General features: G+C 47.0%; 1 protein-coding gene across 1 annotated transcript; it reads left to right on the top strand.

Annotated features, from left to right (window-relative positions):
• The first annotated feature begins 10,958 nt into the window (after positions 1 to 10,958).
• Positions 10,959 to 24,734, top strand: MYL4 (myosin light chain 4). Its single transcript, XM_086357129.1, has 7 exons — positions 10,959 to 11,158; positions 14,835 to 14,862; positions 21,043 to 21,192; positions 22,733 to 22,906; positions 23,398 to 23,475; positions 24,042 to 24,086; positions 24,568 to 24,734. The coding sequence occupies exons 1-6, from the start codon at positions 11,036 to 11,038 to the stop codon at positions 24,068 to 24,070; spliced, it is 582 nt and encodes a 193-aa protein (XP_086213255.1). The 5' UTR covers positions 10,959 to 11,035; the 3' UTR covers positions 24,071 to 24,086; positions 24,568 to 24,734.
• The last annotated feature ends 316 nt before the right edge of the window (positions 24,735 to 25,050 follow it).

The following is a 25,050-nucleotide window of genomic DNA, read 5'->3' as shown; positions in this document are numbered from 1 at the left end:
TTGGGAGATGGGTGATTAGCTAGGTTTAAAACATACTGAGTTTGAAGTGCCTCTGGTGAGAAATGTCCAAAGGTCAATTGAAAATGTGAAGCTTGAACAATTTAGGAAGGAAACTGGGACTTGAGATATTTTTCAGGTAGGATTCTAAGTGGTTTCTTTTGGGGGGTTATGTTACACCTTATGAAACTTAGTGAGGCTATTTATCATTATATTAAAACTGTATTGATTTATACATCTGTATCCTCTATATCAAAAGAAAAGGGGGGGGGCTGGTGGCAGAGGATAAGATGGTTAGATAAGCATCACTGACTCAATGACATGAATTTGAGCCAACTCCAGGAGACAATGTAGGACAGGGGAGCTTGGCATGCTGCAGTCCATGAGGTTGCAAAGATTTGGACACGACTTAGCAACTGAGTAACAGCAGACAGTGAGCTCCCTGGGGCCAGGGATGCCCTCTTACTCATCTTAGTCAAAGTACCTGTCTACTGTGGGTGCTCATTAAGTGTTGAATGAGTAAATAAGAGTAGTCTGGATAAAGGAGATGAAGGAAACGAGGTTCAGTGACAACTTCAGTGTTGTAAGTACAGCTGAGATGGCCTCGAGGTATCTAAGACCACACAGATCTAGCCACAGACCAGTGGTCGATGAAGCTAGGGAGGAAGTCAGAATTCAAGAAGTAAAAGAAGAAACTGGTGTTGGTGTAAAGGGAAACTGAGAAAAGAGAATCATCTTTAGCACTGAAAGCACGTGCTGAGAATAAGTGCCTGCTAGGAGCCTGAGTCGCTTCTTCCTTACTTAGAGCCATCCATACTCTGGGTGCCAGGCCAGCTCTTCAACTGATGCCTTCTTGCTTCCATGCTCCCCAGAGTGGGGGCCGCAGGCCTCCCCTAAAGGGAATCCCCATCAGCAATTTCAGCTCCTACCGTTGCTACAGACTAGTGTCCTAGCTTCTTGTCCCACGTCTGCCATGACTTACAGTGTGACCTTGAGCAAGTCATCCCCTTTCCTCTGGACCTCTAAAGTCCCTTGCAGCTGTCAGGATGTCTGGGAGAACACAGTTCGGATGACTGGTGAGAATTCCAACTTGCCCTTTGCTGCGTTTCTTCTGTAAGTCGCCTTGCCAAACACCAGCTGTCCTGGACACTGCTTTTGGTCCTTAGGCTGACTCTCACCCACCTGTTTCTGGGCCCCTCCCGGCGGCCTTCTCCCGCAGTGCAGTTCACAGATGCGCCACTAGGCGGCACTGCTTTGACCTGCACAGAAATTAGCTTCCACCATTGAGGCCGACTATTGAGTAGTGAGGTCAAGCATATGTAGCATTTTCCATCTGACCTAGAATAGCCGAGGAAATGAAGTTTGAGAAAACGATTTAAGAGCTCTGAGAGCCGGTGCTACCGTACTCCTTGAAATTTTGATTTTAGGCTCCTTTCTACTTGTTTTCTGCTTTTACCTCAGGTGGTCTGGGCCTTAAGAGTCGCTGAGACTTCAGGTGACTCATTGCTTTTTTTCTCTTTCCTTGGTGGCAAGGAATCTATACAGAGGACAGGGTTAATCACTCTCCTTGACTTATAGCCTTCTTTCATCAAGGGTTCATATAAGGCCTCTTTGTTTAATCGATTATTTATTCCCTCTTATCTCATTACCCCTTCCATCTAAACTACACTCAGCATTACAGCGTTAGGCAACCATCAGATATTTTTAATGTGTGTTTCTTTTATGTGTGTTCTTGAATAATAGTTAATGCTTCTAGTATTTTAAACTCTTTTATGTATTTTATTCCACCCACTGTACCTAAAATTGTATCTCAAGATGTAGTCAATATAAAAATTACTAATGAGATATATTACATTCTTTTTTGTCTTCAAAATCCACTGTGTTTTACAGTGTACCTCAATTTGGATGCTAAATTTTCATCAGAAATACTTGAACTGTTTTTAGACCATAAAATTCACAGTTGAAAAGTAGATTCATGTACATGAGTTGTTCCAAGCATGCTTTAACATTTTCCAGTAACTGAATCAAATACCAAAAAAAATTACTTTCTTTTAATATCTGCATCCAAATTGACAAAATTGCTTCATTTTAGAATTGATTTAACTTTGAAGCAAAAGCATGTATCACTTTCAAAACTATGTCCAAGATAAGTACATTTACCAACTCTCCTGTCAATCAGTATTATTCACATGAAATTCAAAGAGATACTGCATAAATTGAAAAGCAACTCTGAAAGTGAAAAAGTAAAATGAAAGTGAAGTTGCTCAGTTGTGTCCAACCCTTTGCAACCCTGTGGACTGTAGCCCACCAAGTTCCTCCATCCATGGGATTCTCCAGGCAAGAATACTGGAGTGGGTTGCCATTTCCTTCTCCAGGGGATCTTCCCGACCCAGGGAACGAACCTGGGTCTCCTGCATTGCAGGCAGATGCTTTACCCTCTGAGTCACCAGGGAAGCCCAAGATATGTCCAAGATAAGTAAATTTACCAATTTTCCTGTCAATCAGTATTATTCACATGAAATTCAAAGAGATATTGCATAAATTGAAAAGCAACTCTAAGATGTATTAATATCAACATTTAAACTTTCTTGTTGTTTTTGCAGCCAATTTACATAATACTATTGATTACAATGAAAATTTCCCACCTATTTATGTTATAAAACTTTTCACTAATTTGCACCATGAGAAATTTCAATTTTAGCATAAATTCTCATCTCTGTCTAGTTAATTTGCAAATAAGCATTTTCTTTCTTTGAAGCTTCACTTTAGCTCCTTCATAACCAATATGATATCAGTAAGATTGTATGCACATTTTTTTTCCAATTTTAATTATTTTCTCTACTTCTTTTTTCTTATTGGAGTATAATTGCTTTACAATGTTGTGTTAGTTTTTGCTGTTCAACAGAGTGAATCAGATATATGTATACACATATCCACCTCCTCTTGAGCCTCGTTCCCATCCCAACCCACCCTACCCCATCCCAACCATCGGGACCATCACAGAGCACTGAGCTGAGCTCCCTGTGCTACAAAGAAACTTCCCACTAGCTATCTATTTTACACATGGTAGTGCATATATATATATGCATATATTTTTTAATTTATAGAAGTGTTATCATGGCTTATATCTCACTCAGTTTCTCACTTATCACTATGTTTCTTTCATGTGTGCATCTAATCCTTTGCTTCTAACTGCTACACACTCTTTCATGGTGCCTGTGCCTCTTACCCAGGGATTCCCAGTGACGGAGACCCAGATTGCTTCCAAGTCCTGCCACCACAAATCACGGTAAGGTGAATATCCTGTTCATGTCCGTTATGAGCTTATGTGAGGTTTTTTTTGGATGTATACTTAGCTTGATTGCTCTTCTAACCACGAAGCACTACTGCTTCTATCCCTCATATTTCTTAGCTTTTCCGTTTCTTTGCCTTTCTTTTCTTCTTCTGGGATATATTCTCTTTCAGTTCCCTAATACATTTCCCAGCTGTGTCCGTTCCACTAATTTTCAGGTCTACTGTGTGCTCAATTTTAGTTATTTATTTTTTATGCCTAACATTGCTTATTTTATTAAAGTTGTTTTCCTTATTTCAACTATTATACTTTTCTATATGTGATATTTCTGTTTGATTCTTCTTTATGTTTTTTCATTCTGGTGTCATATTGGTAATATTTGCCTTTATCTGTTTTGAAAGTGAAAGTGTTAGTTGATCAGTCACGTGCAATTCTTTGCAACCCCATGGACTGTAGCCCGCCAGGCTCCTCTGACCACAGAACTCTCCAGGCAACACTGGAGAGGGAAATCATTCCCCTCTCCAGGGGATCTTCCTGAACGAGGGATAGAACCTGAGTCTCCTGCATCGCAGGCAGATCCTTTACTCTTTGAACCACCTTTAACATGTTTATTAACCTACTTTTAAAATCTTGGTCTGTCCTGGTCATCTTTCTACTTAAAGGACAATCTGTCATCAAGTGGGTGTATCTATCTGAATTAGTTGTTCTCTTCACCTGTCTTGTTATTTTGCCCGTGGATACATAGGTTGCTCTGTTCAACAATGTGTACCACTGCCATTTAGCTCAGGGGGTGAGGGTCAGGGGTGAATGAGTCCTAGGACTGAGAACCCCAGGCATCAAAACTCCCAAGTCAGTCAGACCCAACCCCACAAAATAACTCCTCATGGCAGACATCACCCTTTGCTCTCCACCTCCCACGGGAGAAGCAACCTTAGGGGGAAGTGCTTCTTAGATTGCGATTCATTTGCTTGGAGAGTTGAGGGGATGCAGAGAGGAAACAATTGTCCAAAGTTCAGTTCCCCCTCCTGTTTTTTATTGGCTCCTCATAAGCACAGTGCATCTTCAATGCCCCAATGGTACCCTTACCAGCACCGGGATCAGTATTTTTTGTTTGTTTGTTTTACAGAATTTTGTTGGGGAATCATTGACATACAAGAATAGGCACATACATTAATTTGTACAGTTTGATAACTTTTGATATTTGTGTACACTCCCTAAACTAACGGCCAAATCAAAATAGAGCATTTATCTATCCATCCACTCTGAAAGTTTCCCCCAAAGTGATAGGTAGAAGGATAGATTTTAATGCTCCAGGGCACAAAAAGTTCATTGATAACTTTTTTATTTTTAAATATATTGCTTTTGAAGTATTTGATACTTAGAATATATGTAATGTTTATGTAAGTTATGAAGCATAAAACCAGTAACCATGAACCCATCTCCCACTTTAAGAATTATAACATAAAATAGCATTGATTTTAAAAAATGTTTTTATTGTAGTAAAAGTCACATAATATAAAACATATTATTTAAAAAAAATTTATTGGTCTTAGTTGGGGCTCTCGGGCATCTCTCTGGTTGCGATGCGAGGGCTGGTTCCCTAGTTGTCCAAATGCAGATAGAATCTTAATTTCTCGACCAGGGATTGAACCCATGTCCCCTGCATTGGAAGGTGGGTTCTTAACCACTAGACCACCAGAGAAGTCCTGAAAACACTATTTTAACCGTATTTAACATATAGTTCAGTGGCACTCACATTGTTGTGTGAACCAGCAGTTTGAATCCTGAAAGTGATGTCGCATCACTGTCCCAAGAAATTGCAGAGAAGAGTGATGAAAACCTCAGACACACTCTTTTTCTTTCTCTCATTCCACAGCCCTGCCTGGCCGCCTCCTGCCATAAACCAAAGCCACCGCTCACTCGCACCAGTTCAGAGTGGGGTCTCCCTCACCCGAGGAGTATCTCACAATTTTCTTCATTTCTTGGTATTTTCTGTTTATAATTCTTCCACAGTTGACCTTGGTGGGGTGCACCAGTCATACTGGTTCAATCAAGTTTAAGGATTTTGAGCACTTGCTCTGAGCTAGGCACTGCTCTAAGCATTATCACCTGTATTAACTCATTTAATCCTCACAGTCACAGGTTATATTAGCAGCCCCATTTTATGGATGGGAAAACTGAAATATAAAGAAGTTAACTAAGGGGACTTCCCTGGTGGTCCAGTGGCTAAGACTCCGCGCTCCCAATACAGGGGCTTGGGCTTGATCCCTGGTCAGGGGACTAGATCCCACACGCACAACTAAGAGTTCTCATGCCACAGCTAAAGATCCTGCATGTTGCAACTTAAAAAAAAATCCCACAGGCTTCAAGAAAGATAGAAGGTCCTATGTGTCGCAACTAACATCTGATACAGCCAAATAAATAAAATAAGTTAACTAGTTGTCTGCTGCTGCTGCTAAGTCGCTTTAGTTGAGTCCGACTCTGTGCGACCCCACAGATGGCAGCCCACCAGGCTCCCCCGTCCCTGGGATTCTCCAGGCAAGAACACTGGAGTGGGTTGCCATTTCCTTCTCCAATGCATGAAAGTGAAAAGTGAAAGGGAAGTCGCTTAGTCATGTCGGACTCTTAGCGACCCCATGGACTTCAGCCTTCCGGGCTCCTCCATCCATGGGATTTTCCAGGCAAGAGTACTGGAGTGGGGTGCCATTGCCTTCTCTGAACTAGTTGTCTAATTGGTAAATTAATCAGGACTCTGACCCAGGACTCTAACTCCTGACTGGGTCCTTGCGGCAGAGCCTGGCTTGTCCAGTGCCCTCTATGGGGACAGATAAAAGCAGTGTTGGCCAGGGATTGCCCCATGATGTCCAGCTGATGAGACACTGGCCAGAAGAGAGGAGGGGCTGGTGACAAGAACAAGGCATTAACAGCCAGGCCTGTTGTCAACAGCGTTTGATCCCAGGCAGGAGGCTCTAACTGATCTCTCTCAGGGCAGGACACAGACGCTGGTGGTCAGAGGCAAAGGGAGGAGGATGTGTGAGTGTGTGTCAGCCCAGCCCAGTCGGTCCCGGTGGTCTCCGTCCCGCCCTGTGCATTTGTCCAGATTCGACATGTGGTGTAAGCTGATTGGTGTGAACTGTTCTGCGTTTTCCATCTCCTCCTTCTGGTGGCAGCATGTGAGTGGCTGGACCCACTCTGGCTGGGGACCATGCGATGACTCCCCGGAGGCCGTAGTCAGGCTGCCGGTTCTTGCTACCTCTTCTTTCCTTTGCTTTGATTGGTCAACACATATTGAAGGATAAAACCCCGCCATAGGCCCCCTGAGGGGAACTCTCAGGAGTGTGTGTGCGCTTAATGGTGTCTTACTCTTTGGAATCCCATGGACTGTAGCCTGCCAGGCTGTTCTGTCCATGGGGTTCTCCAGGCAAGAATACTGGAGTGGGTTGCTATACCTTCCTCTAGGGGATCTTCCCAACCCAGGGATCTAACCCACATCTTCTCCGTTTCCTGGAAGGTGGATTCTTTAAGCCTTAAGGGTACTCTATGTGGATGAAATTGGAAGCAAATGTCAGTGACTGTGAGGCAGAATGAGGACCATAAGAAAGTGGAACCTCTGATCCAGTTCCTGGGGTCTCATGAACTGTGGGCATCACTGAGTTTGAGTAATAACCAGGCTAGTGTCGGGTATCTTGACTCCTGATGCGTGTTTCTTCCTGGGAAACCATAGCTCCCCTCTGGTCACTTCTGAAGTGCCAGCCACTTTGTTTTTAGCTGGGGTTGCTTAAAGAGAGTCAGAAATTGATTTGAGGAGCATCTCCTTCCCCACTGGGGTTTCAGGCAGGCAGGTTCCTCATCTGAATGTCGCTCACAGGCAGGCTGCCTAGCCCCAGGGAGCTGCTACATGCTTTCTGAGCCACAAATATTTTACTCCGTGGGTACCCAACGGCTGCCCTTCCCCTCTCCCGTTCCCTTCCACCTCTTTCTCGTTCCTAAACCCACACCTTACAATCTCGTTAGCCACTGCCACCTTAGTCATCCCTCCCTCCTGTGGGCCCCTCTCCTGGCTGTCTTTTTGGGAAACCTGAGATGCCAGAGCCCACCCCTAGCTTCCTCGGCCTCAGAAAGCAAAGTGAAATTGACAACTCTTGTTTCCTCTGTGCCAGAGATGGTTTGTGGTGCCTAACTATTATTTCATACAAATCTCACAACAGCTTGAGAAGAAAATGTTTACTGTTGAGGATCCTGAGGGTGCTGGGCCCAAGATTTAGAAATGGCAAAATCAGGATTCAGACCTGTGCTTGTCTGCCTCCAAAGCCCACGCCTTTTCTGTGTTTCCAGATCCCCCAGCCCGATTCAGCGTTCTCAGCTTTCTAACCTCAGAGCTCTGTTCCCAAGCAGGTTGGACACTTTGTTTTGCCTTAGAATTGAAAGCAATTAAAAAAAATTTTTTTAAGAATAAATAAAAGAGGAGAAAGAAGAAAAAGAAAGGAAAAGACAGCCTTCCAGCTGCCTGTCTTTAGGCGATCATACTTCTTCCCAGAATGATTAGAATAACTTGTTCTTCTATTCAACTGGTTATTTTTAAACTTTTAAACCATTGAACTATATCCTAGGAAATGACTGTGGGGCCTCCAGCATATAAACACACAGGAGTCATACTGATTGAAGTGGCAGGGGTATGTCCCTTACAGCCAGAAGCAAGTTAAGGAAGCCTTACATATCTGTTGACCACTGAAAGCTCCTGATTATCTCTCATTTTAGAGATAAGGAAGCTGGGGCCCAGACGGGGAAGTGGCTGGCAGTTAGGACTAGTAACTTCCGGCTCTTGTAGCTTCTGGCCTGCAGCTTTCTTTCTTTCTAATAATTTTTATTTATGTATCTGTTTTTGGTTGTACTGGGTCTTTGCTGCTGTGCAGGCTTTCTTTAGTTGCGACAAGCGGGGTGTACTCTTTGTTGTGGTGAGTTGGTTTCTCACTGCGGTGGCTTCTTTTGTTGTGGAGCATGGGCTCTAGAGCTCGGGGACTTCATGGCTCCCGGGCTCTAGAGCACAGGCTCAGTAGTTGTGGCTGTGTTGCTCCAGGGCATTTGGGGTCCTCTCGGACCAGGGGTCGAGCCTATTCTCCTGAATTGGCAGGCAGACTCCCGTCCTCCACTGTGCCATCAGGGAAGTCCCTGGCCTGCCGCTTTCTACAGTGTGGCTCTCTCTGCACCTCGTCCAGGAAGGGAATGTGAGTAGGGTCAGAGAGAGATGGAGAGTCTGGGCTTCCTCCTCCCTCCTTCCTCATCACCAACAACCTGAGCTCCCAACACCCTTGGAGGAGGTAGTCAGGGAGAGGACAGCTGGGGAGTACTAAAGGGTGCCAGCAGGTGACAAGGAGTCAGAAGGAAGATAGAAGGCAGAAGCGGTGGGAGGAGGAGAAAAGAGCCAAGGAGCTGCCATGCCAGCCCAGGACAGGACTGGCCTAGGGTTTGGGCCCTGGTCTTGCTCTAGGATCCCTTGGATGAATCCTGGTCCCCTTTCCTGCCTCAGTATCTCTCTCTCTCTCTCTTTTTTTTTTTTAAATACGTACTTATCTATTTGGCTGTGTGGGGTCTCAGTGTGGCACAGGGCCTCTCTAGTTGGGGCATCAGGCTCAGTAGTTGTGGCACGGGCTTCGTTGCTTCACAGCACATAGGATCTTAGTTCCCAAGCAGGGATAGAGCCCACATGCCCTGCATTGCAAGGCAGATTCTTATCCACTGGACCACCAGGGAAGTCCCCTGCCTGTTTTCATTGGCGGCTTCTCTGCTTACCGAGGGAGGGAGCACGTACAGGGTACAAGAGGGGCAGGTAGTGTAGGAGCACCACTAGACACAGGGAGCTGGGAACGGCTGAAGGTCTCATGGTAGCTCTGACGTTTCCTGGGCCTCAGGTTCCTCGTCAAACCAGGAGGGATGAGACAATCTCTAAGGGCCCTTTAGACTCTGATGATGTGGGACCTGGAGCCTATGCTGAGGGAACCCAGAGAACGGGCAGATGTGGACTCTGGAGGACCAGGTGTTAGGTGCTCTAGAAGTCTTGTTTTATAGGAAAGGAAACCAGACCTAGAAAGGCTCTGACTCTTCTGCTTCTCTCAGCTTTACTTCTCTTCATCCTCTGAGCTATAGAGCTGTGCAATTCTGTGCAGTGGATAAGCTTTTTTATCATTGTTTTTCTGAGCTTTTTTTTTTTTTTTTTAATAAAAACAGTACATGCTTGTAAAAATTTCCATGAATACAGGAAGTGAAAAAACTAAAAAACTGAAAATTGCTGTCATCCTCCTGCCCTTACCCTTCAAGTCCCCAGGGGTGTCTCCTGTTGACAGTTTGGTGTGTATTCTTCCTGACCTTTCTGATGAGCCACACACATACATGTCCCCCACTCTATGGGGTTATAGTATCAATTATTCAAGCACAAGTCTTCCCACGTGGCACAGTGGTAAAGAATCAGCCTGCCAATTCAGGAGACTCTGGTTTAATCCCAGGATCGGGAAGATCCCCTGGAGTAGGAAATGGCAACTCACTCCAATATTCTTGCCTGGGAAATTCCATGGACAGAGGAGCCTGGTAGGCTACAGTCTGGGTTGCAAAGAGTTGGACACAGCTGAGCATTCATGCACTGCATCCAAGCATAAACTTTAGAATCAAATACACCTTTGTCCTAATCCTAGTTTATAGCTCATTAGCTGAATGGCCTTGCTATTTGACTAGTTTTAGTCTCATTCTCCTCATGTACAAAATGGGAGTAATAATAATATCTACCTTATAGGATTGTAGTGAAGATTTAAGGAAATTTTGTATGAATGACAGTTAACTACAAGTGCCTGATACCTAGTAAGCACTACGCACGCACGCGCACACACACACACACACACCCACCCAGGGGGCACAGAGTGAGTTACAGGTATAGTAAAAATGAGACTCAAGTTTTCTGACCTCTAGTCTCATTGACTTTCAGCCGAACTGTCTGCTTCTCATTCTGGCCCTGCTGGGCACAATTTACATGCTCCATTTTTGTTGAATGAATGAAGCTGTAGGGGGTGAACCCAGGAATCTGAGGTCTGCGGGAGTTCCTGGGGAGCCAGCTCTGAGAGATGGAGGGTTTTACCCTGTGGATTGGGAGGGTGTGAGACAGTGCGGGTTGGCTGGACCAGCTGCTGCTCTGGTGCTGCAGGCCGGAGTTGAAACTCAGGGCAGAGCCGAGGCCCCAGAGTGGCTCTCGGCTTAAAGGATCTTGGCTTAAAAGGAATGTGCAGTGGGCTGCCTCTGCTCAGGAGGGGCTAAAAAAAGCCTGGCCCTCCCCTGGGCTTTGTGTGAGGGTTATCAGCTGCTCAAGTCAGCTCATCTCTCTGGCTGGACTCTGGCATTTTTGAGAGGCTCTGTTTCCCTGGCCCCTCTGGGTGTCCACCAATTGACAGGAAGGGGTCAGCCTTCCTGTCCCCGAGGTGGAGGCCGTGGGGAGTGTGAAGTGTGGGGGGAAGGGCCGGGGGAGGGGGCTGGTAGCCCCAAACCTGGTGACAATACACAGTTGTCAGCTGTACCCTGCTGGTGTTTCTTCCTTTTATAGTCAGCAGCAGTTGCTCTTGCTCTCACCCAGCCCCTCTCTGGGGGCTCCTGCCCAGGATAAAAGGGGCAGGAGGCGGCCCAGGCTCCCATCTCATCTCCCTGGCGCTCCACATCTCTTGATTCCTTCCTAGGTCCCACCTCCTCGGAAGAGCCCAACAGGACAACATGCCTCCCAAGAAGCCTGAGCCTAAGAAGGAGGTGGCCAAGCCAGCCACAGCCCCGGCCGCATCTCCTGCCCCACCTCCTGAGCCCCTCAAGGAACCTGCCTTTGACCCCAAGAGTGTAAAGGTGAGTGAGCCTCAGCCACTGGGATGGGGGTGGGGGTGACATTCAGGGTTCTCTTGGCCCTGGAGCTCAGAGATCTGCTTCATGGAGGCTGGACTGGGGTGAGGGCTGAGGTGTCTGCGCCCACGATCATAGTCCCAGGGGTGATGGAGAACGTGCTGGGGAGCGCTCTTTTGGTTGGTAGGCTGTTCTTTTTCCTCAAGAACAGCTTTCTGCCCTGACTGAGGAAGCCCTGCTCTGTTATCCCGCATTTGCTCGGTAAAGTCGGAAATGGCAGGGAGGCACAACCAACCAACCACCCAAACTATTTTTCAGGCACCACAGTGAAGAAAAAAGACTGTGTGATATCTTTAAGCGAAAAGACGCAGGACAATCACTTCCGGTTTATTGCAGAGTAGGTGATGTCAATAGCGAGGGAGCATGATTTCTGTGTGCTGGGGACTGGGAAAGGCTTCACTTGCAAAGACCCTTGCAGTGGATGGGTGGTGGGGGCAAGGAGACCCTAGGTAAGGTGAGAAGAGCCAGCTTGCCTCTCCTTTTCCCTACCCAGGTGGACCCCTCCTGCCTGTGGGTTCTAGAATCATTCAGCGTTTCTCTTCCTCCTTCACTTGGAGCCTTCACTTCACAAGAGGTGTTGAGAGTTTTGGAGGTTGCATCGCTTGACAGGCCGTCAGTTGTGGCCCAATGGTCAGGAGGCTGGGGTGTTCAACCCTCAGCCCGTCTATAGTCTCTTTTCTTCCTCATCTGTGCCCTTACCCTGGGCTCCTGCGTGGAGTATGCAGTGGTCCGACCCATCCCAGTCTGAGACCCTCTGTCTCAGCAGGTGTGGGGGCTGGGCCAGGCTTCCTTGGCTGCCCCAGCCCTGTTCCCTCTCTGCCCCGCCCTGCTCCCCTCACACTGGAAGGCTCCTCTCCTTGGAGCTGGTATAGACCCTGCCTGCTGATTCAGTCATTTTAGGCCTCTCAGCTATCTGGCCCAGCTGCTTAAGGAATGGAACTGGGAAGGGATGAGCCAAGGAAGGAGGGGCTCAGAGACCCCTGGAGACTCAAGCAGTTTAAAGCATCAGCGCCAGAATGTAAGAGGTCAAGTGGCTACTGGTATGAAAAGCTATTAATAACTGGTTGGGAATGGTGGGCCCTTGGGGATCTCAGCCTCAGGGCAGAGCTGGGGGGTTGGTGAGTTATCAGATCAAAATTACAGCTCAGGGCCTGGTTCTATGACAAAGAGGCCAGGAAACTAGCCTCCAGAACTCTAACTGGATGACACTTGTTGGTCTCCCAGCGTTCTTCCGAGTGTCCACAGCCCTGGGGGACCTGCCACCGTGCCCAGAACCATAGGGTTAACCTATGGTCATTCCAGTAAGGGAGGAGTTAAGCAGACCTGGCTTGGCCAAGAGATGGAGGCAGTTTCCCCACCACTGGGCTTGGTTATGGGACACTCTGGGGAAACTGAGGCAAAGGAAAAGACCTTGAAAGTGTCCGAAGCTTTTCTAGGTCATACACCACTCCCTCTGTGAGCAGAGCCTAGCAAGAAAAGCTGACTATCTCCCCTTTTAGGAAACCTGTATTTCTGATTAGTTCTGATAACGTACTGTTCCTGTGGGTCAACCTAGTCTGGACAAGAGCTGCCTGCTGGTATCAGTGGAGTGCCTTCTCTTTGGCCTATCACTTCCCCTCCAGCACCCACCTTTCCCAATTTCTTGCCTCTGGTTGCAATTGTCTTCTCCATGTCTGGGTCTTCCAGTTCTAGGAGTTGTTGAAATTGCTTTAAAGTGGAAAAAAAATTAGGTATCTTTCACGAGGGTCATTTCCCCTCTTATACTTACCCAGTTCCTTTGCTTAGAAGGTTCTTTGCTCAAAGACAGAGCAAAAGTATAAATGAAATAAACCAGACGAAGACAAATACTTCGTGGTAGAACATGCCTGTGGGATTTAAATAAAAATAAAAAGTCAAACTGTAGAAACAGAGAGTAGAAAAGTTGTTGCCAGGGGCCGGTCTGAGGATCTAATGTAAAACATGGTGACTACGATCAGTAATACTGTATTGTATAATTGAAATTTGCTAACAGAGTAGAGGGCTTCCCAGGTAGCACTAGTGGTAAAGAACCTACCTGCCAACGCGGGGGACATGAGAGACACTGGTTTGATCCCTGGGTCGGGAAGATCCCCTGGAGAAGGGAAAGGCAATCCACTCCAGTGTTCTTGCCTGGAAAATCTCATAGACAGAGGAGTCTGGCGGGCTACAGTTCATGGGGTCACAAAGAGTCAGACGTGACTGAAGTGACTTAGCACAGCACAACAGAGTAGAACCTAAGTGTTCTCACAAAAATAAAATAGAAAATAAATAAATAAGGTGACACATTATCAGTTAACACATGGGAGGAATTCTTTCACAATGTATACATATATTAAATCATCACAGTGTACACTTTCAATATCTTACAATTTTGTCAATTATACCTCAATAAAGTAGAAAAAATTTTAAAAAAAGATAAAGCAAAGGTAAACTTAAGTCCAATGTGTGTGGTTATGACTATATATTCTGATGTTATGTTTTTATATTAATATTTCTTACACGTTTACTCCTGGGACTTAAAGCATTGCAAAGTAAGGCAAGTAGCACCGTTCCTCAGAGGGTTCATTCAAGGCATCCTTTGCCCCATTTGGGGGGTTTCTTTAGCTTTCTGGCCACCGTCACCTACACCTCTGGCAAAGTCCGTCCTGGGCATGGCCAGTTGCTTTCCCCACACAGTGTAACCTTTTTCCTGCTCTCCTAGCTCATTCTGGCCACCTTCAGGGGTTCTCATTAGTGACGTCAGCTTTGGATGGGCACAGAGCAGCAGAACCAGAACTAGGAAGAAGAAGAAGATGCTCCAGGATTGGTCTCCACCACCAGTGGAGGGCGGATTTGAGGGGGTGGTGGTGGATAAAGACCATGAAGTAACACATGAGATGCTAAATTAAAATGATGACTCATGCTTGTTCATTGTCATTCATCTTCAGAGCTTTCCACCTTCTGCTTTTATACTCAGATTTGAATTGAGGGGAAGAAAATCCAAAATGTACTCCTTGCAACAAATAGTTTTTGAGTACCTACTCTGTGTCAGGTTTTTTCTTTCCAATTCCCTGCCCGGTGGGGACCCGGCTTTTAAGGAGCCACGGTACACGTAAAGGCATGACTGGAAAACAGGAAGCATCCTGGGCTCGCTCACACTAGGCTTCCCTGCAGGGTGCCTGGGAGGGATGTGTGCTGAAGGAGGGGCTGGAGTGGAAGGGGGTGAGGGAAGGCTTCTTGAAGGAGGTAGATTGAAAGTCAGTGTCAAGTAGAAAGGGGAGAAACCATTTACAGTGGCTAGGATGGAATTTACATTTGATCCAAAGGAATTATAATAAGGAGTTGTGTGGGCTCCAGAGTTATTCAGAGCACTTCTCTTTCCCTCTCACTTGGAGCCATCACTTCATAAGTGGTGTTGAGAGAGCTTTGGAGGCTGCAGTATTTGATAGGCTGTCAGTTGTGGCTTGGTCGTCAGGAGGCCAGTGTCTGACTGTCAGCCCATAATCTCCTTCCCTCCTCATCTGGGTCTACGGCAGGTGACCCAGCATCCCCGGAAGCTGTTTCTGCTTCTCACTGGAAGCCGTTAGCAGTCCCAGCCCTCATTCCTCTGTGTTTCTCTCCACAGATAGACTTCACTGCTGACCAGATCGAAGGTGAGTACTAATAACTCCAACACCCCCTCCACACCCTCTCTGTTGTGACTCCTGGGGAAGGGGTTGTCATGATCACCGTAATAGTAATCATCAGTGTCACTGTCATCACCATCATTGCTATTGTCACCATCACCACCACCACCATCATCATCACCATCATTTCATCACCATCATCACTATCGTCACCATCACCACCATCACCATCACCACCACCACCATCATCATCACCATCATCACCATCGTCACCATCACCACCGTCACCATCACCACCACCACCATCATCATCACCATCATTTCATCACCATCATCACTATCATCACCATCACCACCATCACCATCACCAGCACCACCATCATCATCACCACTAGCATCACCATCATCACCACCATCACCATCACCATCATTTCATCACCATCATCACTATCGTCACCATCACCACCATCACCATCACCACCACCACCATCATCACCACTAGCATCACCATCATCACCACCACCACCAACATCATCACCACTAGCATCACCATCATCACCACCATCACCACCATCACCATCATCACTATCGTCACCATCACCACCATCACCATCACCACCACCACCATCATCACCACTAGCATCACCATCATCACCACCACTACCATCATCATCACCACCAACATCACCATCATCACCACCACCATCACCATCATCACCACCATCACCATCACCATCATTTCATCACCATCATCAGTGCAAACCTGTATTTGAGTCAGGGTACACAAAGGCATGACGGGAAACAGTTATGCAAAATAGCAAGTATAGGGAATTCCCTGGTGGCCTCATGGTTAGGATTCTGGGCTTTCACTGTCAGGGTTCAATCCCTTGTCAGGGAACCAAGATCCCCAGTGCGGCCGAAAAAACAATCCAAAAAACAAACAAAAACGCCACCACAAACAAACAAACAAAAACGAAACAGCACGTATGGGTTTGCTCTTTTTTGACTGTTCTTACTTAAGCACTTTACATGCGTTAATTTATTTAATTCTTACCACAACCCTATGAGGTAGGGACTATCACCACCCCACTTTACAGGTGATAAAACCGAGGCACAAAGAGGTTGGGTGGTCTGCTCAGTCTCACACAGATAGTTGGTGGTAGAGCCAGGATTCCAACTAAGGCAATCTGATTCCAGACTTGAGTTCTGAACAGCTCTGCCAGACAGCCTGGAACATAACAGATGCATAGCAAAAAAAGTTTTTTTTTCTTTTCTCTACACTAAAATCCAAGATATTTAAAAGCCATCATTTCTGTTCCTGTTATTGAAAAGCCCTCCTTAGGCTACCAGCTCTCTCCCTCTGCATCATGAAGTCTGCCAAGATGCTCAACCCCCTAATGGTGGCAGGCCCAGCGGTGTCTTGGGGGGACCCTAGTCCACCTGTGGTGTCCATCAACTCTTCTCTATCTTTGATGAAGACAATTTGTTTTCTCAATGTTATATAAATATTATTAAGTGTAGCTTCTAGGCAAGTCCCTCAGCCCTTCTTTTGTAGGATTCTGGTGTTTTGAGAACGAAATGTTTCATCATGTGATGTCTACTTTAGAGCCTCACCCTCACTGCAATTTATCCCTCTGTTTCCCCCATCAAATCACTCTTGGACAGAAAATCATATGAACTGGAAGGGACCTTGATTTTAAGCACTGACTATGTTTGAAAAATTAAACTAACACAAGCACATGATAAAAATTAGTATACTACTTAAAAATAAGTAATGAAAATAAAAATATTTTCCCCTTGCTTTCCTTTCATGCTGATCTGCTCTCCCCAAAACAATCATTGTTAACAGGTCTATGTATCCCTTGATAAAAATATATCATGTTATACCAGTACATATGTAAGTATGTGTAAAGTTTACACAGATTGAGTCCTAGGGTACATACTGTCCTGCATCTTTCATTTAATATGCATTTGGGTTCAACAATATATAACACAGTATATATTATTTAATAATCTATTTAAATGTTTTTTTATATTTAACACAAAACAGTTCTACCTCATTCTTTTAAAACATTGTATAGATTCTCACATGTTGATACACTTTTTAATCCAATTAGTTCATATTGCTAGACCTTCAGATTATCCCCAGCTGGGGGAAAAATCATTATGCTTTCCCCAGGAGACTTTCCTAGCAATGAGTCAAAGTATATGTGCATTTTATTTTTTTTATTCTTAAAAATTAATTAATTAGGCTGCCTTGGGTCTCTGGGGCACACATAGTCTTCACCATGTGATGCAGGAGCTTATGTGACAGCTCACAGACTCTCTAGCTGTGGAGAGTCGCTTAGCTGCTCCTTGGCATATGGGATCTTGGGGCTTCCCAGATGGCGCTAGTGGTAAAGAACTCGCCTGTCAATGCGAGAGACATAAGCGACGCTGGTTGGATCCCTGGGTCGGGAAGATTCCCCCGGAGAAGGAAATGGCAACTCACTCCAGTATTCTTGCCTGGAGAATCCTGTGGACAGGGAAGCCTGGTGGGCTACAATTCACAGGGTCGCAGAGTCGGACACGACTGAGTGACTAAGCACACACATATGGGATCTTAGTTTCCTAACAGGGATGGAACCGGCGTCCTGCATTGCAAGGCAGATTCTTAACCACTGGACCACCAGGGAGGTGTCAAGTCTATGTGCATTTAAAATTGTAATAGTTATTGTCAAGTTTCCCCTCCCAAAAAGCCAGTTACTCACAAAAGGGGCGTGATGATGGCAGATGCATTTTGAATCTAGTGAACTAAATCTGACTCCATTTTTGTATTATTCTGTTGACAATCACTTTCTGTCAATAGTCTGGAGTGCTGTGAAATTCTTAAAATTAATTTTAATGCATTTTAGTTACATATTATGGACTTCCCAGGTGGCTCAGTGGTAAAGAATCTGCTTGCCAATGTAGGAGACGCGGGTTCGATCCCTGGGTCAGGAAGATCCCCTGGAAATGGAAATGGCATCCCACTCCAGTATTCTTGCCCGGGAAATCCCGTGAACAGAGGAGTCTGGCAGGCTACAGTCCATGGGGTTGCAAAAGAGTCAGAAATGACTTCGCGACTAAAGAGTAACAGCAAGCTAAATTTATACTCATTGTAAATACAAACACAGTGATATGCAGGAAGACTAGAAAATCAGTGATAAACATTTTTCATTTCCCAAGTGAGAATCCTGGTCAAAGCCAACTGGGACAGCTAGCTGCCTCTTTTCTCCGTGAAGATTTTCAGGGCTGGGGCTTAGCTGATTCCAGGCTTTCGTCCCTCTGACTTCAAAGGCATTGTTCCTTAGGTTGGATTAGAATTGTTTCTGTTTTGATCTTGCTCCCATCTCTTCCTTTGCTCCTTGGTCAAGCTGAAGATGATTTTCTTCTGTTTTGCTGGAAGAAGCTGAAGATGATTTTCTTCTGTTTTGCTGGAAGAACACTATTTGGAACCAGGAGACTTGGCTATTAGCCCTAAATCTGCCACTGGTGACCCTGAGACTTAGGGCAAGTCACTTCTTTAAACCTGAATTTTCTCTTCTGCAAAGTGAAGGTATTCGATTCTCTTCAATTCAGAAATTCTGTGATTCTTTTGAGCGTTCTCTAGATAACCTCCATCTATTTGAGATAGTCATCAAATCCTTTCTTAGCTTTGTAATCTCCGGGTGATATAACCCCAAATTCTTTTATGTTTTTTTTTTTTTTTTCTCATAGGAGCTAGTTTCTAACTCCTGACTTCCTTCTCTGGTCCCTCTCCAGATTTCCATATCCCTTTGGAAAGGTATCAGCATTGCTCATTGCTCTAGCAGGCAGCTCGCTACCAAAGAACTTTGAGAAAAAGTTTCTTCAGAGACCATGAATGTCATCTCTCATATACGTTGAGATCACTGGGCTGGTTTTCCCCCTAGTTGCCATCCTAGACTTCAGTGTCGGGTTTTTATGTGTGCGCCAGCCTTCCCAGCAGGCAGGAACATTCACTGGGACAACAGGCCACTTCCTCCTCCTCTCTCCTCACTTGTTTTCCCTAATAGTTGGCTGGAAGTCACATCTGCAGTGGCCTATAAATGAGGATAGTAATATCTATAGTATAAAGTTTTTGTAAATATAGATGGGGTAATTCATGCAAAGTTATCAACTCAGAGGCTGGCCCATGACAAGTGCTCAAACCATAGGTCATCATTCTTATTCTTGTTCAATCTTCCTGTTAAATATCATTCTTTTATGTGGAGACTGCATCTTTAAGTTTGCCCTCGCTCTTCTGAATGAGTTAGGAGATCCAAAAGCTTGAGTGCAGATTCAACTACTGTATTTATCGGACAATGAATTTGTGCCAGAAGCCATGCTAATAGCTTTACATGTTAAGAATTTAATTCTTCTAACAAAGCTGTGAGGTTGGTGCTATTCCTTTTGACAGAGGAGGAAACCAAGGTTCAGTGAGGTTATGTGGCTTGGCTAAGATCACAAAGTTAAGTGTTAAAATTGGGATTAAAGTCAGTGAGAGATTACTAACAACAGTATTGTTGGGGAAATGACAGAGTTAAGATTTTTTTACATGCGCTATTGTATTTTATTTGAATGTAATTTAAGGATCCTATGAGGTAGGTGCCATTTATAAAAGAAGAGGTTTATAGAGGTTAAATATTTACTTGCCCGAGGTCACATAGCTAGTAAGCAATGGAAATGGAATTTGAACTCAATTATTTAGTAATTTGAAAGACATGCGGTTTTATCTCTTTGCAATTCATACAAAGCCTAATAAAGAGCTGCAGGTAAACATCTTGGGGAACCTGTTTTGATCTGTGGAATGATTTGTAAATAATCCATATGCGGCCTCTAAGGAAGCAAGTGTTTCTAAAGTACTTAGAGAGGATTAAAAGCAGCTTTTCTCCTAAGTAGTTCACACATTCTTCTCAGGTTTATATTGTTAATCCACTTTGTAAACCGCTTCTTCATGGGTAGCACAAGGGTACTTCAATGCCATACCCAGTCCAAATTGTCCCCGGTAATGAGCTGGTTGAACCCAAATTGATGAGGAATTAGGTTGTTTGCAAAGGGCCCAGGAGTGCCTTCATTCAGCCTGGTGCCCTGGACTCCTGTACTGGTATCTTCTGGGAGTCTGGCTTCAGAACTAGAAATATAATAATAACCACTTGCCTGCTTCCCTGGTGGCACTGGTGGTAAAGAATCCACCTGCCAATGCAGGAGATGCAAGAGACGTGGGTTTGATCCCTGGATTGGGAAGATCCCCCAGAGAAGGGCATGGCAACCCACTCCAGTATTCTTGACTGGGAAATCCCATAGACAGAGGAGACTGTCCATGGGGTTGCAAAGAATTGAATGTGATTGACCCCACATGCACGTGTGCACACATACACACACACACACAGTTAGCTAAGTCACTTAACACGTGCTAGACACCATGCTTGGGGGGCTTTGTCATCCCCCCCGCAACCCCAACAGGTGCACACTGTCATTCCACCTTACAGCTGAGAGACAGAGGGCCCACGGAAGTTGGGAGTTTGCCCGAGGCCACCTGTGGGTCAGTGGCAGAGCTGGGGTGGGTTGACTATCCAACCTTGCCACCTTGTCTGGCCTGAGAGCTCCCTTTCAGCCTGGGACAGGCATTACTGTTATTGGCTGACTTCTGAACGGGTCTTATCCCTTTGCAAAGTGGCTCCACACACTGCTCCCTCCTTTGGCACTCAACTGGGAAGGTCAGGTGAGGACTGACTCTTGGTGTGTTTGCTTAAGGAAACTGAGACCCAGCCCAGCTTATTCCACATTGGTTGGCAGAGCCAGGAGGGGAACCCAGGAGTCCTGACTCCTGATCCAGTGCTCTTTTTACTTCCCTGCTTTTTTTTCACTGTCAGGCACCTCACCTGCAGAGGGAAAGATGAGTGGATGGGAAGGGTAGAGGAGGGGAGACGTCAAATGATGTGACAAGTGGTTCCTGGAAGAGATCCCAGGCCCAATGCTGGAACAGGTCATGGGGGCTCCAGGACAGTGCTTTAGTTGTCAAAGATGGGGTGGGCATGGGTTCCAGGGAGGGGCTGGCGTGCTGGCTGTAGAGAAATATTTTATCAACTCCATTGACCTGTTCTTCAACAAGGGTAGAAGCTGATCAGCCCCTAGTCACTGCCTTCGCTTGGCCCCAGGGGGCTGCAGTCAGTCTTTTCTCTGCAGAGTTCAAAGAGGCCTTTTCGTTGTTTGACCGGACCCCGACCGGAGAGCTGAAGATCGCCTATGGGCAGTGTGGGGACGTGCTGCGAGCCCTGGGCCAGAACCCCACCAATGCCGAGGTGCTGCGTGTCCTGGGCAAGCCCAAGCCGGAAGGTCAGCCTCCCCTCTCCACCCCTGGGGCTCTCTCCCTTCAAGACCAACATGCTCTCCTCAGGTTACCTGCCTCCCATTGCTAGAATGACCCGGAAACATCTGGCCCTTGGTCAGTCCTCAAAAGAGTGTGACCTGGGCTTGTTCTCATGTTCTCTGTGAGAGTGGGAGCTCCTGGGGAGCAGGCGTGACTTTCTACTGCTTCAGGGCACCTGGGACATGAGGCAGGGAGGGGCTAGGAGGGAAATTGGGAACTGACCACCGCCCCCGCCTCCACCAGAAATTGTGGGTGAGGTGTTACAGCACTGAGATGTCCCGTGACCACCATGAGTTGTATCACAGATAATGTGTTTCTGATAATACGGCACTGAGATTGCAAATTATTCATTTAATATAAATTAGAGCAGACTCGGGCTCAGCTCTATAATGATGCCTGTTTCACTGGTTTGCATTAGATAGGTTTTAGTGAATGAGGGCTTAGAAAGTGGTACAAGGGGTCCCATTTGTGAATGTCATCTGTCACTGTGGCAGTCAGGCTAACAGCTGCCCTAACACATGAGTCCTTCTGAGGGGCCGGGGCTGGGCAGACCTGGGCAGGAGCCCTTAGCCAGGGTGGATCGTTTCTAGAGATTTCCTGGGCCCTATATTGGGGCCTTCCTACCCTCTTCCTTGGTTCTGGGTCCTTCCCTTCCTACTCTTGCTGTGGAAGAAAAGGTGAAGGATGTGGGTCAGAAAGGACCAGAGGACCAGGAGCCTGCCTGTGTCAGTAGAGCTTCTCAGAGGGCAAAAGATATTTGGGTCTTTCCATTGTGGGAGGTTTCTGGGTTATAAAAGAAAGCAATGTCAGCCTTGGGATACTTAAAAATGGTTTTACCTCTATGAAAGTATTGTTTTTTTTTAACTTTGGTAAATATTCAAGAGTTTTTATTCCAGGTTTCTCATCTTTTTCCTATTGTTCAGTAGGAATTCTTTAAATAATTATTGCAATCTGTAGTTTAATAACAGAAATTGTCTTTTGCCAATTTCTTTTTGCAGTTTATAGCTTGTCAAAAACACAAAAGTAAATTAAAACTTTTAACACACCACAATGTGGGAGACAGGTGCTAGTCATTATTGATTCAGACTTGTTCCAGGCGGTGGGGACTAGTGAGGGGACCCAAATTTGGAGTTGTGCAGTTTTCTTTTTGCAGTCTTGTCGGTTTACCCTTGAGACTGGGAGTATCCGAAGTCTAAGTTGTGAATGTGAGAATGTGAGAACTTGGGGCTGCTCACCTCCCTGCCCCACTGGCCGCCTGGAGTTCAGAGGTCAGGGTGGAGTCACAGGTCCCGGGTCCTTTCACTGAGAAGAGTGCCCAGAGCCAGCTCTTGCCGGGCTCCTGGGGCTTTGTGCCCTCCAGGATTCCTGACTGGGGGCCCCACCCAGAAGTGACGGCAGCCGAGCTCTGGGCTAGCCTGGCAGAGCCGGCCGGATGAGACCCCTCCCGAGCCTCTGGTCCCCTCAAGCTCACGTCGAATTCCTTTCCTTCCCGGTCCCCGCCGGAAGAGATGAATTCCAAGATGCTGGACTTTGAGACCTTCCTGCCCATCCTGCAGCACATCTCCCGAAACAAGGAGCAGGGCACCTACGAGGACTTCGTGGAGGGGCTGCGTGTATTCGACAAGGAGAGCAATGGCACGGTCATGGGCGCTGAGCTTCGCCACGTCCTTGCCACCCTGGGTACGTATGCCCGCCAGGCAGGGGCAGAGCCCAAGGGAGAGGAACAGAAGAAGCATGGTGTATGTTGGGGTGACGTGGGGCTCCCTGCATCCTGAGTCTCATGTTCTGGTCCAAGCCCGTCTCCCTGGGTTCTGTAGGTACCATCGTCCCCAACTGGGTTTGCTCAGCAGGGTTGGAAGGAGAGGAGAGCAGGCTGGCAGAGCAGGGTGAGGCCTGAAAGGTGGGACCCAGGGCCCCTGTCCTTGTCTTTGCCTCTGTCACTAGGGCCTTGGTCTGCTCACCCACTGGTGGCTGTAGGCAGAGGGAGAGACCTTGGGGGCTAGGAAGGGTCTTAAGACCTTGACTCCACCTTTCAGAGCCTTAGGGGTGGTTTGGTTTGACCACTTCCTTGATCCAGGAAGTCCTGGGCCATCAGACTCAAGGGGGTGTTTGGGTTTGGCCGGTCCTCCTTTGCCCATCTGTCATTAAGTGCCCACTGTCTCCCACCCCAGGGGAGAAGATGAGTGAGGCTGAAGTGGAGCAGCTGTTAGCAGGTCAGGAGGATGCCAATGGCTGCATCAATTACGAAGGTACCAGCTCATTTCGCACTTCCTCGGGCAGCCAGGGATGGGGTGGGGTGGGTACATTTCCGGCCAGGAGAGGCTGCAGGACAGAACAGATGCAGGAGTGGAGGATATGTGTGCCCCACGGTCTTTGGTGAGCTCCCAGTGGATATTGCTCTTTTCCCTCCTGGGAGTGAACATCACTGCATAATGGAAGCAGCGTGGATTTTGGAGATAGCTCTGTGATATACCAGCTGGGTGATCTTAAGCAAGTCGCTTACCTCCTCTTAACATTGGTTTTCTCATCTGAGCAACGGGGTGATGCTGGCCCCTTTCCCAGGGTTGCAGGGATTGGCAGAGATAATGTAGCTCATTTCATCCATGTCTGGTATCAGCACAGAGAGGGCACACAGAGCAGCGGTTAGTTCCCTTCCTTTCTTCCACCTTCTCCCCATCAACCCCAAACAGGAAAAGAAATCATAGTCTGAAGAAAGGGTGGTGGGAAGGTTTGCAGTCTGGTGGTATAAAGCAGGAGGGGTTTAAGGGGCCGAGAGGGGCCATGTGATGTGGCTGTTTTCCGTCTTCTTTTCCAGCCTTTGTCAAGCACATCATGTCTGGGTGAAGCAGACCCCTCCAGGGTGAGTGCAGCCCATCCCCGGGGGGTGCCCAGAGCCACACCACATGCCCTAGAGCCCTTCTCTTCCGGCTTCACCCCCTCGAGGACACTTCAGGAGACAGAGAGCAGTCTGGCCCCACCCATCGCCCCTGCATTCTTAATGCTCCCGTCATCTCCCCTTCATCCCTTCCTGCCCTGCCCCTGCCCTCCTTGGTCTTTGCATCCAATCTTGACCCACCAGTCACACCCTCCTGCCTCTTCCGGGGTCTCTCAAGGCCAGACGAATCGCTCAGGTGGGGCTTCCTCTGTGGGCTTCTGGCTGTGAGGAGCCAGGTTGCAGGTGGAAGAGAATGTCCTGGGCCTAGGGCCTTGACCCTGATCCTCTTCACCCCCTTCCCTGAGCCCCTACGGCCTTGGTGCCGGCTGGTGGAGGTGGGGTCATCATCAGGAGCTGGGGTGTGGAGGGGGAAGTAGAACCCTTTCTGTCTCACGCTCTCTTTCAGGTGCCTGGCCCGGGGCCTTAGCCCAGGTGAGTTACCAAGAGGCCCAGAGTGACTGAGCTGGAGCTGGAGTCCTGGACTTTCCACTGCGTGGCAGCCCTGGGGACTTCAAGGGCCCACAGTCCTCCCCATAAATAAACAGCTTCAGCAAGGCTGGGCTGAGGTCCCAACCAGCCTCTGAGTTGTTTTTTAAAGCCAATTAATTTGTTGAGTTGGGTTTTTGTGAGTGTGTGTGTGATAATGTCACCTGAGGCCTCATGCATATTCCTCAGAAGAATGAGCAATATCTGGGAGCTGGGGGACATGGGCCGGGGCCCAGGGAGCTAGAAACAGGAGGGTCACACCGTGAGCAGAGAGTTTTGGAAGGGTCTTCAGTCTGAGGAGCTGTTATCAGGAGGAGCTTCATTTCCTTCCAAGGCTCACTCTCTACCTTAGGTCTGTCTGGGTGACAAGCAGAAAGAGGGCCACTAGGAGCCCTGGGGATAC

This window comes from Bos grunniens, chromosome 19 (assembly GCF_055505025.1).
Source record: "Bos grunniens cultivar Pamir isolate PY7600 chromosome 19, Bosgru_T2T1.0, whole genome shotgun sequence".
In the NCBI taxonomy this organism is placed as follows: domain Eukaryota; kingdom Metazoa; phylum Chordata; class Mammalia; order Artiodactyla; family Bovidae; genus Bos; species Bos grunniens.
The sequence above is the reverse complement of the archived record's forward strand: the minus strand, read 5'-3'. Positions and strand labels throughout refer to the sequence as shown.